The 13,401-nt window shown below is 56.0% G+C and overlaps 1 protein-coding gene across 1 annotated transcript in view; it reads left to right on the top strand.

The window, feature by feature from the left end:
* The window catches only part of lrp6 (low density lipoprotein receptor-related protein 6), a gene marked incomplete at its 5' end in the record, with an annotated part of 107,709 nt that overhangs the window by 78,921 nt on the left and 15,387 nt on the right, over positions 1-13,401 (top strand). The window contains 4 exon segments of the mRNA XM_055911769.1: positions 3,714-3,839; positions 5,985-6,221; positions 6,502-6,612; positions 9,102-9,329. Coding sequence (XP_055767744.1) covers positions 3,714-3,839; positions 5,985-6,221; positions 6,502-6,612; positions 9,102-9,329 — 702 coding nt within the window.

Genomic DNA, 13,401 nt, shown 5'->3' with positions numbered 1-13,401 from the left:
CTCTGACCCCTGACCCCTCTACTCAGCAGCTAGACATGAGAGTACAGTAAGTACCCTGACCCCTGACCCCTCTACTCAGCAGCTAGACATGAGAGTACAGTAAGTACCCTGACCTCTGACCCCTGACCCCTCTACTCAGCAGCTAGACATGAGAGTACAGTAAGTACCCTGACCTCTAACCCCCTGACCCCTCTACTCAGCAGCTAGACATGAGAGTACAGTAAGTACCCTGACCTCTGACCCTTGACCTCTACTCAGCAGCTAGACATGAGTACAGTAAGTACCCTGACCTGACCCCTCTACTCAGCAGCTAGACATGAGTACAGTAAGTACCCTGACCTCTGACCCCTGACCCCTCTACTCAGCAGCTAGACATGAGAGTACAGTCAGTACCCTGACCTCTAACCCCCTGACCCCTCTACTCAGCAGCTAGACATGAAAGTACAGTAAGTACCCTGACCTCTAACCCCTGACCCCTCTACTCAGCAGCTAGACATGAGAGTACAGTAAGTACCCTGACCTCTGCGAGTGGTCTGACTGAGGCAGGTGTTAGATTAGATCTATGAGTGGTCTGTCCGAGGCAGGTGTTAGATTAGACCTACGAGTGGTCTGACCGAGGCAGGTTTTAGATCTACGAGTGGTCTGACCGAGGCAGGTGTTAGATTAGATCTACGAGTGGTCTAACCGAGGCAGGTGTTTGATTAGACCTACGAGTGGTCTGACCGAGGCAGGTGTTAGATCTACGAGTGGTCTGACCGAGGCAGGTCTTAGATTAGACCTACGAGTGGTCTGACCGAGGCAGGTGTTAGATTAGATCTATGAGTGGTCTGACCGAGGCAGGTGTTAGATTAGATCTATGAGTGGTCTGACCGAGGCAGGTGTTAGACCTACGAGTGGTCTGACCGAGGCAGGTGTTAGATTAGATCTACGAGTGGTCTAACCGAGGCAGGTGTTAGATTAGATCTGCGAGTGGTCTAACCGAGGCAGGCGTTAGACCTACGAGTGGTCTGACCGAAGCAGGTGTTAGATTAGACCTGCGAGTGGTCTAACCGAGGCAGGTGTTAGATTAGACCTATGAGTGGTCTGACCGAGGCAGGCGTTAGATTAGATCTACGAGTGGTCTGACCGAGGCAGGCGTTAGACCTACGAGTGGTCTGACCGAGGCAGGCGTTAGATTAGATCTACGAGTGGTCTGACCGAGGCAGGCGTTAGATTAGACCTGCGAGTGGTCTGTCCGAGGCAGGTGTTAGATTAAACCTGCGAGTGGTCTGTCCGAGGCAGGTGTTAGATTAGACCTATGAGTGGTCTGACTGAGGCAGGCGTTAGATTAGACCTACGAGTGGTCTGACTGAGGCAGGCGTTAGATTAGACCTACGAGTGGTCTGACCGAGGCAGGTGTTAGATTAGACCTATGAGTGGTCTGTCCGAGGCAGGTGTTAGATTAGACCTACGAGTGGTCTGACTGAGGCAGGCGTTAGATTAGACCTACGAGTGGTCTGTCCGAGGCATGCGTTAGATTAGATCTATGAGTGGTCTGTCCGAGGCAGGCGTTAGATTAGACCTACGAGTGGTCTGACCGAGGCAGGTGTTAGATCTATGAGTGGTCTGACCGAGGCAGGTGTTAGATTAGACCTACGAGTGGTCTGTCCGAGGCAGGTGTTAGATTAGACCTACGAGTGGTCTGACCGAGGCAGGTGTTCGACATACGAGTGGTCTGACCGAGGCAGGTGTTAGATTAGATCTACGAGTGGTCTGACCGAGGCAGGTGTTAGACCTACGAGTGGTCTGACCGAGGCAGGTGTTAGATCTACGAGTGGTCTGTCCGAGGCAGGTGTTAGATTAGACCTATGAGTGGTCTGACTGAGGCAGGTGTTAGATCTACGAGTGGTCTGACCGAGGCAGGTGTTAGATTAGATCTACGAGTGGTCTGACCGAGGCAGGTGTTAGATTAGACCTACGAGTGGTCTGACTGAGGCAGGTGTTAGATTAGATCTACGAGTGGTCTGACCGAGGCAGGTGTTAGATTAGACCTGCGAGTGGTCTGACTGACGCAGGTGTTAGATTAGACCTACGAGTGGTCTGACCGAGGCAGGTGTTAGATCTATGAGTGGTCTGACCGAGGCAGGTGTTAGATCTACGAGTGGTCTGACCGAGGCAGGTGTTAGATTAGATCTACGAGTGGTCTGACCGAGGCAGGTGGTAGATTAGACCTACGAGTGGTCTGACCGAGGCAGGTGTTAGATCTACGAGTGGTCTGACCGAGGCAGGTGTTAGATTAGATCTACGAGTGGTCTGACCGAGGCAGGTGTTAGACCTACGAGTGGTCTGACCGAGGCAGGTGTTAGATTAGATCTACGAGTGGTCTGACCGAGGCAGGTGGTAGATTAGACCTACGAGTGGTCTGACCGAGGCAGGTGTTAGATCTACGAGTGGTCTGACCGAGGCAGGTGTTAGATTAGATCTACGAGTGGTCTGACCGAGGCAGGTGTTAGACCTACGAGTGGTCTGACCGAGGCAGGTGTTAGACCTACGAGTGGTCTGACCGAGGCAGGTGTTAGACCTACGAGTGGTCTGACCGAGGCAGGTGTTAGACCTACGAGTGGCCTGACCGAGGCAGGTGTTAGACCTACGAGTGGTCTGACCGAGGCAGGTGTTAGACCTACGAGTGGTCTGACCGAGGCAGGTGTTAGACCTACGAGTGGTCTGACCGAGGAAGGTGTTAGACCTACGAGTGGTCTGACCGAGGCAGGTGTTAGATTAGATCTACGAGTGGTCTGACCGAGGCAGGTGTTAGATTAGATCTACGAGTGGTCTGACCGAGGCAGGTGTTAGATTAGACCTACGAGTGGTCTGACCGAGGCAGGTGTTAGATCTACGAGTGGTCTGACCGAGGCAGGTGTTAGATTAGATCTACGAGTGGTCTGACCGAGGCAGGTGTTAGACCTACGAGTGGTCTGACCGAGGCAGGTGTTAGACCTACGAGTGGTCTGACCGAGGCAGGTGTTAGATCTACGAGTGGTCTGACCGAGGCAGGTGTTAGACCTGGGAGTGGTCTGACCGAGGCAGGCGTTAGACCTACGAGTGTTCTGACCGAGGCAGGTGTTAGACCTACTTTTGGTCTGACCGAGGCAGGTGTTAGATTAGACCTGCGAGTGGTCTGACCGAGGCAGGTGTTAGATTAGATCTACGGGTGGTCTGACCGAGGCAGGTGTTAGATTAGATCTACGAGTGGTCTGACCGAGGCAGGTGTTAGATTAGATCTACGGGTGGTCTGACCGAGGCAGGTGTTAGATTAGATCTACGAGTGGTCTGACCGAGGCAGGCATTAGATTAGATCTACGAGTGGTCTGACCGAGGCAGGTGTTAGATTAGATCTACGGGTGGTCTGACCGAGGCAGGTGTTAGATTAGATCTACGAGTGGTCTGACCGAGGCAGGCATTAGATTAGATCTACGAGTTGTCTGACCGAGGCAGGCGTTAGACCACAAGTGTTGTCAAGTGCAACATTAATAACGATGGTTTGGGGAAACAGCTCAGAGATTTAACGGTGCCCCTAAGGTTCTAACGATGAACTTAGACTTAAGATAGTACTGGGCCCGTTTCCCCAAACCAACGGGCCCAGTACTAGTATAGGGCTGTTGACCCCCGCCTGGTCTCAGAGCTCAACTTTCTCCATGTTGTTCCTGACCTCTGACCTCACTCCTCTCCTTCAGGTAAGCACCCTTGTACCTGGGACAACGGAGGCTGTTCTCACATCTGTATCGTCAAGGGAGACGGAACCACACGCTGCTCCTGTCCTGTTCATCTGGTCCTGCTGCAGAATGAACTCTCCTGTGGAGGTAGAACCCCTGACCTCTGACCCTGCGCTACTGGTCACAGCTTTACACTTGATAGTGAACTATGGAGATGGACTGACATGAAATGATATCCCTACCACAACACTTAGTGTTGTGTGTTGGTCAGATGTGAACACAGGATTAAAATGCTCCTCCCCTCCCCCAGAACCCCCCACCTGTTCCCCAGAACAGATGTAACCCGTCTCCCCTCCCCAAGAACCCCCCACCTGTTCCCCAGAACAGATGTAACCCGTCTCCCCTCCCCAAGAACCCCCCACCTGTTCCCCAGAACAGATGTAACCCGTCTCCCCTCCCCAAGAACCCCCCACCTGTTCCCCAGAACAGATGTAACCCGTCTCCCCTCCCCAAGAACCCCCCACCTGTTCCCCAGAACAGATGTAACCCGTCTCCCCTCCCCAAGAACCCCCCACCTGTTCCCCAGAACAGTTGTAACCCGTCTCTCCTTCCCCAGAACAGTTGTAACCCGTCTCTCCTCCTCCAGAACAGTTGTAACCTGTCTCTCCTCCTCCAGAACAGTTGTAACCTGTCTCTCCTCCTCCAGAACAGTTGTAACCTGTCTCTCCTCCTCCAGAACAGTTGTAACCTGTCTCTCCTCCTCCAGAACAGTTGTAACCCGTCTCTCCTCCTCCAGAACAGTTGTAACCTGTCTCTCCTCCTCCAGAACAGTTGTAACCCGTCTCTCCTCCCCCAGAACAGTTGTAACCTGTCTCTCCTCCTCCAGAACAGTTGTAACCTGTCTCTCCTCCAGAACAGTTGTAACCTGTCTCTCCTCCCCCAGAACAGTTGTAACCCGTCTCTCCTCCTCCAGAACAGTTGTAACCCGTCTCTCCTCCAGAACAGTTGTAACCCGTCTCTCCTCCTCCAGAACAGTTGTAACCCGTCTCTCCTCCCCCAGAACAGTTGTAACCCGTCTCTCCTCCCCCAGAACAGTTGTAACCTGTCTCTCTTCCCCCAGAACAGTTGTAACCCGTCTCTCCTCCTCCAGAACAGTTGTAACCCGTCTCTCCTCCTCCAGAACAGTTGTAACCCGTCTCTCCTCCTCCAGAACAGTTGTAACCCGTCTCTCCTCCTCCAGAACAGGTGTAACCCGTCTCTCCTCCTCCAGAACAGGTGTAACCCGTCTCTCCTCCTCCAGAACAGGTGTAACCCGTCTCTCCTCCTCCAGAACAGTTGTAACCCGTCTCTCCTCCTCCAGAACAGTTGTAACCTGTCTCTCCTCCTCCAGAACAGTTGTAACCTGTCTCTCCTCCTCCAGAACAGTTGTAACCTGTCTTTCCTCCTCCAGAACAGTTGTAACCTGTCTCTCCTCCCTCAGAACAGTTGTAACCCGTCTCTCCTCCCCCAGAACAGTTGTAACCTGTCTCTCCTCCTCCAGAACAGTTGTAACCTGTCTCTCCTCCTCCAGAACAGTTGTAGCCTGTCTCTCCTCCTCCAGAACAGTTGTAACCTGTCTCTCCTCCTCCAGAACAGTTGTAACCCGTCTCTCCTCCCCCAGAACAGTTGTAACCTGTCTCTCCTCCTCCAGAACAGTTGTAACCTGTCTCTCCTCCTCCAGAACAGTTGTAACCCGTCTCTCCTCCCCCAGAACAGTTGTAACCCGTCTCTCCTCCCCCAGAACAGTTGTAACCCGTCTCTCCTCCTCCAGAACAGTTGTAACCTGTCTCTCCTCCAGAACAGTTGTAACCCGTCTCTCCTCCCCCAGAACAGTTGTAACCCGTCTCTCCTCCTCCAGAACAGTTGTAACCTGTCTCTCCTCCTCCAGAACAGTTGTAACCCGTCTCTCCTCCTCCAGAACAGTTGTAACCTGTCTCTCCTCCTCCAGAACAGTTGTAACCTGTCTCTCCTCTTCCAGAACAGTTGTAACCCGTCTCTCCTCCTCCAGAACAGTTGTAACCCGTCTCTCCTCCTCCAGAACAGTTGTAACCTGTCTCTCCTCCTCCAGAACAGTTGTAACCCGTCTCTCCTCTCCTCCTCCAGAACAGTTGTAACCTGTCTCTCCTCCTCCAGAACAGTTGTAACCTGTCTCTCCTCCTCCAGAACAGTTGTAACCTGTCTCTCCTCCTCCAGAACAGTTGTAACCTGTCTCTCCTCCTCCAGAACAGTTGTAACCCGTCTCTCCTCCCCCAGAACCCCCCACCTGTTCCCCAGAACAGTTCTCCTGTGTATCCGGGGAGGTGGACTGTATCCCCCACGCGTGGCGGTGTGACGGCTACCCAGAGTGTGACGACAGCAGTGATGAGGGAGACTGTCCTGTCTGTTCAGATTCAGAGTTTCAGTGTGACTCCAGACAGTGTGTTGACCTCGGCCTCCGCTGCAACGGGGAGGTCAACTGTCAGGATCGCTCAGACGAGAACAAATGTGAAGGTAAGACAGGAACACAGAGAGAGAGACATCTCACACACACACACACACACACACACACACACACACACACACACTGTCAGGACCGCTGTGATGAGAACAAGTGTGAAGGTAAGAGTAGCAATAAGAAGTCTAATGTAGATTTCTACTGAACCTGGTTTAACCCTGGTTTAATTTCTTGTTAACGTGGTTTAACCTGGTTTAAACCTGGTTTAATTTCTTGTTAACGTGGTTTAACCTGGTTTAATTTCTTGTTAACGTGGTTTAACCCTCTCCTCTCCAGTGCGTTGCTCCCCAGACCACTTCAGCTGTTCTAGCGGTCAGTGTGTTGGGAAACATCAGAAATGTGATCACTCTACAGACTGCTCTGACAACTCGGACGAGATGGGCTGCTGTAAGTCTATATAGATCATAGATCTGATCCTAGGACAGTTTCTCTCATGAGGAAGAGGTGGTTTTTATATAGTGTGTCTAAATGATAGATCTGATCCTAGGCCAGTTCCTCTCATGAGGAAGAGGTGGTTTTTCTATAGTGTGTCTAAATGACAGATCTGATCCTAGGCCAGTTCCTCTCATGAGGAAGAGGTGGTTTTTCTATAGTGTGTCTAAATGACAGATCTGATCCTAGGCCAGTTCCTCTCATGAGGAAGAGGTGGTTTTTCTATAGTGTGTCTAAATGACAGATCTGATCCTAGGCCAGTTCCTCTCATGAGGAAGAGGTGGTTTTTCTATAGTGTGTCTAAATGACAGATCTGATCCTAGGCCAGTTCCTCTCATGAGGAAGAGGTGGTTTTTCTATAGTGTGTCTAAATGACAGATCTGATCCTAGGCCAGTTCCTCTCATGAGGAAGAGGTGGTTTTTCTATAGTGTGTCTAAATGACAGATCTGATCCTAGGCCAGTTCCTCTCATGAGGAAGAGGTGGTTTTTCTATAGTGTGTCTAAATGACAGATCTGATCCTAGGCCAGTTCCTCTCATGAGGAAGAGGTGGTTTTTCTATAGTGTGTCTAAATGATGGGGTGAAGAATGTGTTCCAACTAACTGCCTTAAAAGGTAGTATTTTACCTGCTGGATCTCTCAACGAAACATGGAATAATGTCATTCTAGTAAGCTTCTCCTCTGTGCCCTCCTCCTCTGCCCCTCCCTCCTCTGCCCCCCCTCCTCCTCGGCCCCCCCTCCTCCTCGGCCCCCCCTCCTCCTCGGCCCCCCCTCCTCCTCTGCCCCCTCCCTCCCTCCTCTGCCCCCCCTCCTCCTCTGCCCCTCCCTCCTCTGCCCCTCCCTCCCTCCTCTGCCCCTCCCTCCCTCCTCTGCCCCTCCCTCCTCTGCCCCTCCCTCCTCTGCCCCTCCCTCCTCCTCTGCCCCTCCCTCCTCTGCCCCTCCCTCCCTCCTCTGCCCCCTCCCTCCCTCCTCTGCCCCTCCCTCCCTCCTCTGCCCCTCCCTCCCTCCTCTGCCCCTCCCTCCCTCCTCTGCCCCTCCCTCCTCTGCCCCTCCCTCCCTCCTCTGCCCCTCCCTCCTCTGCCCCTCCCTCCCTCCTCTGCCCCTCCCTCCCTCCTCTGCCCCTCCCTCCCTCCTCTGCCCCTCCCTCCTCCTCTGCCCCTCCCTCCCTCCTCTGCCCCTCCCTCCTCCTCTGCCCCTCCCTCCCTCCTCTGCCCCCCCTCCTCCTCTGCCCCCCCCTCCTCCTCTGCCCCTCCCTCCTCCTCTGCCCCTCCCTCCTCCTCTGCCCCTCCCTCCTCCTCTGCCCCTCCCTCCTCTGCCCCCCCCTCTGCCCCCCCCTCTGCCCCCCCCTCTGCCCCTCCTCCTCTGCCCCCCCCTCTGCCCCCCCCTCTGCCCCTCCCTCCTCCTCTGCCCCTCCCTCCTCCTCTGCCCTCCCTCCTCCTCTGCCCCTCCCTCCTCTGCCCCCCCTCCTCCTCTGCCCCTCCCTCCTCCTCTGCCCCGCCCTCCTCCTCTGCCCCGCCCTCCTCCTCTGCCCCGCCCTCCTCCTCTGCCCCGCCCTCCTCCTCTGCCCCGCCCTCCCTCCTCTGCCCCGCCCTCCCTTCTCTGCCCCGCCCTCCCTCCTCTGCCCCGCCCTCCCTCCTCTGCCCCGCCCTCCTCCTCTGCCCCGCCCTCCTCCTCTGCCCCGCCCTCCTCCTCTGCCCCGCCCTCCTCCTCTGCCCCGCCCTCCCTCCTCTGCCCCTCCCTCCTCCTCTGCCCCTCCCTCCCTCCTCTGCCCCCCCCTCCTCCTCTGCCCCTCCCTCCTCCTCTGCCCCTCCCTCCTCCTCTGCCCCTCCCTCCCTCCTCTGCCCCGCCCTCCCTCCTCTGCCCCGCCCTCCCTCCTCTGCCCCTCCCTCCCTCCTCTGCCCCTCCCTCCCTCCTCTGCCCCTCCCTCCCTCCTCTGCCCCTCCCTCCCTCCTCTGCCCCTCCCTCCTCTGCCCCTCCCTCCCTCCTCTGCCCCCCCCTCCTCTGCCCCTCTGCCCCTCTGCCCCTCTGCCTCTGCCCCTCCCTCCCTCTGCCCTCCCTCCTCTGCCCCTCCCTCCCTCCTCTGCCCCTCCCTCCCTCCTCTGCCCCTCCCTCCCTCTGCCCCTCCCTCCTCCTCTGCCCCCCCTCCTCCTCTGCCCCCCCTCCTCCTCTGCCCCCCCTCCTCCTCTGCCCCCCCTCCTCCTCTGCCCCCCCTCCTCCTCTGCCCCTCCCTCCTCTGCCCCTCCCTCCTCTGCCCCTCCCTCCCTCCTCTGCCCCCTCCCTCCCTCCTCTGCCCCCTCCCTCCCTCCTCTGCCCCCCCTCCTCCTCTGCCCCTCCCTCCCTCCTCTGCCCCTCCCTCCCTCCTCTGCCCCTCCCTCCCTCCTCTGCCCCTCCCTCCCTCCTCTGCCCCTCCCTCCTCTGCCCCCTCCCCCCCCCCCCCCCCCCCAGACCCGACAGAAGAGCCGTCCTCCCAGCCCACCAACACCATCGGCTCCATTGTGGGCGTTGTCATGGCGCTGTTTGTGGTGGGTGCCATCTACCTGGTGTGCCAGCGTGTCCTCTGTCCCCAGATGAAGGACGACAGGGAGACGGTAACCAATGACCTGGTGGTCCACGGGCCCTCTGTTTCTCTGGGTTATGTACCTCACCCTGCCTCTCTGTCCGGGTCTCTGCCAGGTAGGACCACACACACACACCAGACACACACCCACCAGACACACACCAGACACACACCCACCACACACACCCACCAGACACACACCCACCAGACACACACCAGACACACACACCACACACACCCCACACACACACCCCACACACACACACCACACACACCAGACACACACACACCACACCCCACACACACCAGACACACACAGACACACACACCAGACACACACCCACCACACACACCAGACACACACCACACCACACACACCAGACACACACCAGACACACACCAGACACACACCAGACACACACCAGACACACACCAGACACACACCAGACACACACCAGACACCCACCACACACACCAGACACCCACCACACACACCAGACACCACACCAGACACACACCAGACACCCACCACACACACCAGACACCCACCACACACACCAGACACCCACCACACACACCAGACACCCACCACACACACCAGACACCCACCACACACACCAGACACCACACACACCCACCAGACACACACCCACCAGACACACACCCACCACACACACCAGACACCCACCACACACCCACCAAACACCACACACACCCACCAGACACACACCCACCACACACCAGACACACACCAGACACACACCCACCACACACACCAGACACCCACCACACACACCAGACACCCACCAGACACACACCAGACACACACCAGACACACACCACACACACCAGACACACCCCACACACACCACACCCCACACCACACCACACCAGACACACACCCCACACCACACACACCACACACACACCAGACACACCACACACACCAGACACACACCACACCACACACACACCAGACACACACCAGACACACCCCAGACACACCCCAGACACACCCCAGACACACCCCAGACACACCCCAGACACACCCCAGACACACCCCACACACACCACACCCCACACACACCACACCAGACACACACCAGACACACCCCCCACACACCCCACACACACCCCACACACACACCACACACACACCACACACACACCACACACACACCACACACACCAGACACACACCACACCAGACACACACCACACCAGACACACACCAGACACACACCACACCACACACACCAGACACACACCAAACACACACCACACCACACACACCAGACACACACCAAACACACACCACACCACACACACCAGACACACACCAAACACACACCACACCACACACACCAGACACACACCAAACACACACCACACCACACACACCAGACACACACCACACCACACACACCAGACACACACCACACCACACCACACACACCAGACACCACACCAGACACCACACCACACCACACCACACACACCAGACACACACCACACCAGACACCACACCACACCAGACACCACACCACACCAGACACACACCACACCAGACACCACACCAGACACACACCAGACACACACCAGACACACACCAGACACACACCACACCACACACACCAGACACACACCAAACACACACCACACCACACACACCAGACACACACCACACCACACCACACCACACACACCAGACACACACCACACCACACACACCAGACACACACCACACCACACACACCACACACACCAGACACACACCAGACACACACCACACCACACACACCACACACACCAGACACACACCACACCACACACACCACACACACCAGACACACACCAGACACACACCATACCACACACACCAGACACACACCAGACACACACCAGACACACACCACACAGACACACACCAGACACACACCACACAGACACACACCAGACACACACCACACAGACACACACCAGACACACCCCACACACACCCCACACACACCACACCACACACACCAGACACACACCAGACACACACCACACACACCAGACACACACCAGACACACACCAGACACACACCAGACACACACCAGACACACACCAGACACACCACACACACCACACCAGACACACACCACACCAGACACACACCAGACACACACCACACACACCACACCAGACACACACCACACCAGACACACACCACACCAGACACACACCACACCAGACACACACCAGACACCAGACACACACCAGACACCAGACACACACCAGACACCAGACACACACCAGACACCAGACACACACCAGACACACACCAGACACACACCAGACACACACCACACACACCACACCACACACACCACACACACACCAGACACACACCAGACACACACCACACACCACACACACACACCAGACACACACCACACACCACACACCACACACACCAGACACACACCACACCACACACACCACACACACCAGACACACACCACACCACACCACACCACACCACACACACCAGACACACACCAGACACACACACACCAGACACACACCACACAGACACACCCCACACACACCCCACACACACCCCACACACACCACACCACACACACACCACACACACCAGACACACACCAGACACACACCAGACACACACCAGACACACACCAGACACACACCAGACACACACCAGACACACACCAGACACACACCAGACACACCACACACACCACACCAGACACACACCACACCAGACACACACCACACCAGACACACACCACACACACCACACACACCACACCAGACACACACCACACCAAACACACACCAGACACACACCAGACACACACCACACAGACACACACCAGACACACACCACACAGACACACCCCACACACACCCCACACACACCACACCACACACACCAGACACACACCAGACACACACCAGACACACACCAGACACACACCAGACACACACCAGACACACACCAGACACACACCAGACACACACCACACAGACACACACCACACAGACACACACCACACAGACACACCCCACACACACCACACCACACACACCAGACACACACCAGACACACACCAGACACACACCAGACACACACCAGACACACACCAGACACACACCAGACACACACCAGACACACACCAGACACACACCACACCAGACACACACCACACCAGACACACACCACACCAGACACACACCACACCAGACACACACCACACCAGACACACACCACACCAGACACACACCACACCAGACACACACCACACCAGACACACACCACACACACCACACACACCACACCAGACACACACCACACCAAACACCAGACACACACCAGACACACACCACACAGACACACACCAGACACACCCCACACACACCCCACACACACCACACCACACACACCAGACACACACCAGACACACACCAGACACACACCAGACACACACCAGACACACACCAGACACACACCAGACACACACCAGACACACACCAGACACACACCAGACACACCAGACACACACCACACCAGACACACACCACACCAGACACACACCACACCACACACACCACACCAGACACACACCACACCAGACACACACCAGACACACACCACACACACCACACCAGACACACACCACACCAGACACACACCAGACACACACCAGACACACACCACACACACCAAACACACACCAGACACACACCAGACACACACCAACCCAGACACACACCAGACACACACCAGACACACACCAGACACACACCAGACACACACCACACACACCACACACACCACACCAGACACACACCACACCAGACACACACCAGACACACACCAGACACACACCACACACACCAAACACACACCAGACACACCAAACACACACCAGACACACACCAGACACACACCACACCACAGACAGGTGGATCAGCTCCTAGAGAGATATTACCATCTGTAGCTACAATCTGTGACCAATACAATTTGATTTGAAACCCCAGTCCAAACCTCATAAACTCAGGCCCAACCTGTTTACTGTGTTATATGATAAATACTTGATTGTCTTTGGGTCGTTGACTTCCTGCTACTTTGGGTCGTTGACTTCCTGCTACTTTGGGTTGTTGACTTCCTGCTACTT

This window comes from Salvelinus fontinalis, unplaced genomic scaffold, assembly GCF_029448725.1.
Source record: "Salvelinus fontinalis isolate EN_2023a unplaced genomic scaffold, ASM2944872v1 scaffold_0092, whole genome shotgun sequence".
Lineage (NCBI taxonomy): Eukaryota > Metazoa > Chordata > Actinopteri > Salmoniformes > Salmonidae > Salvelinus > Salvelinus fontinalis.
The sequence above is the reverse complement of the archived record's forward strand: the minus strand, read 5'-3'. Positions and strand labels throughout refer to the sequence as shown.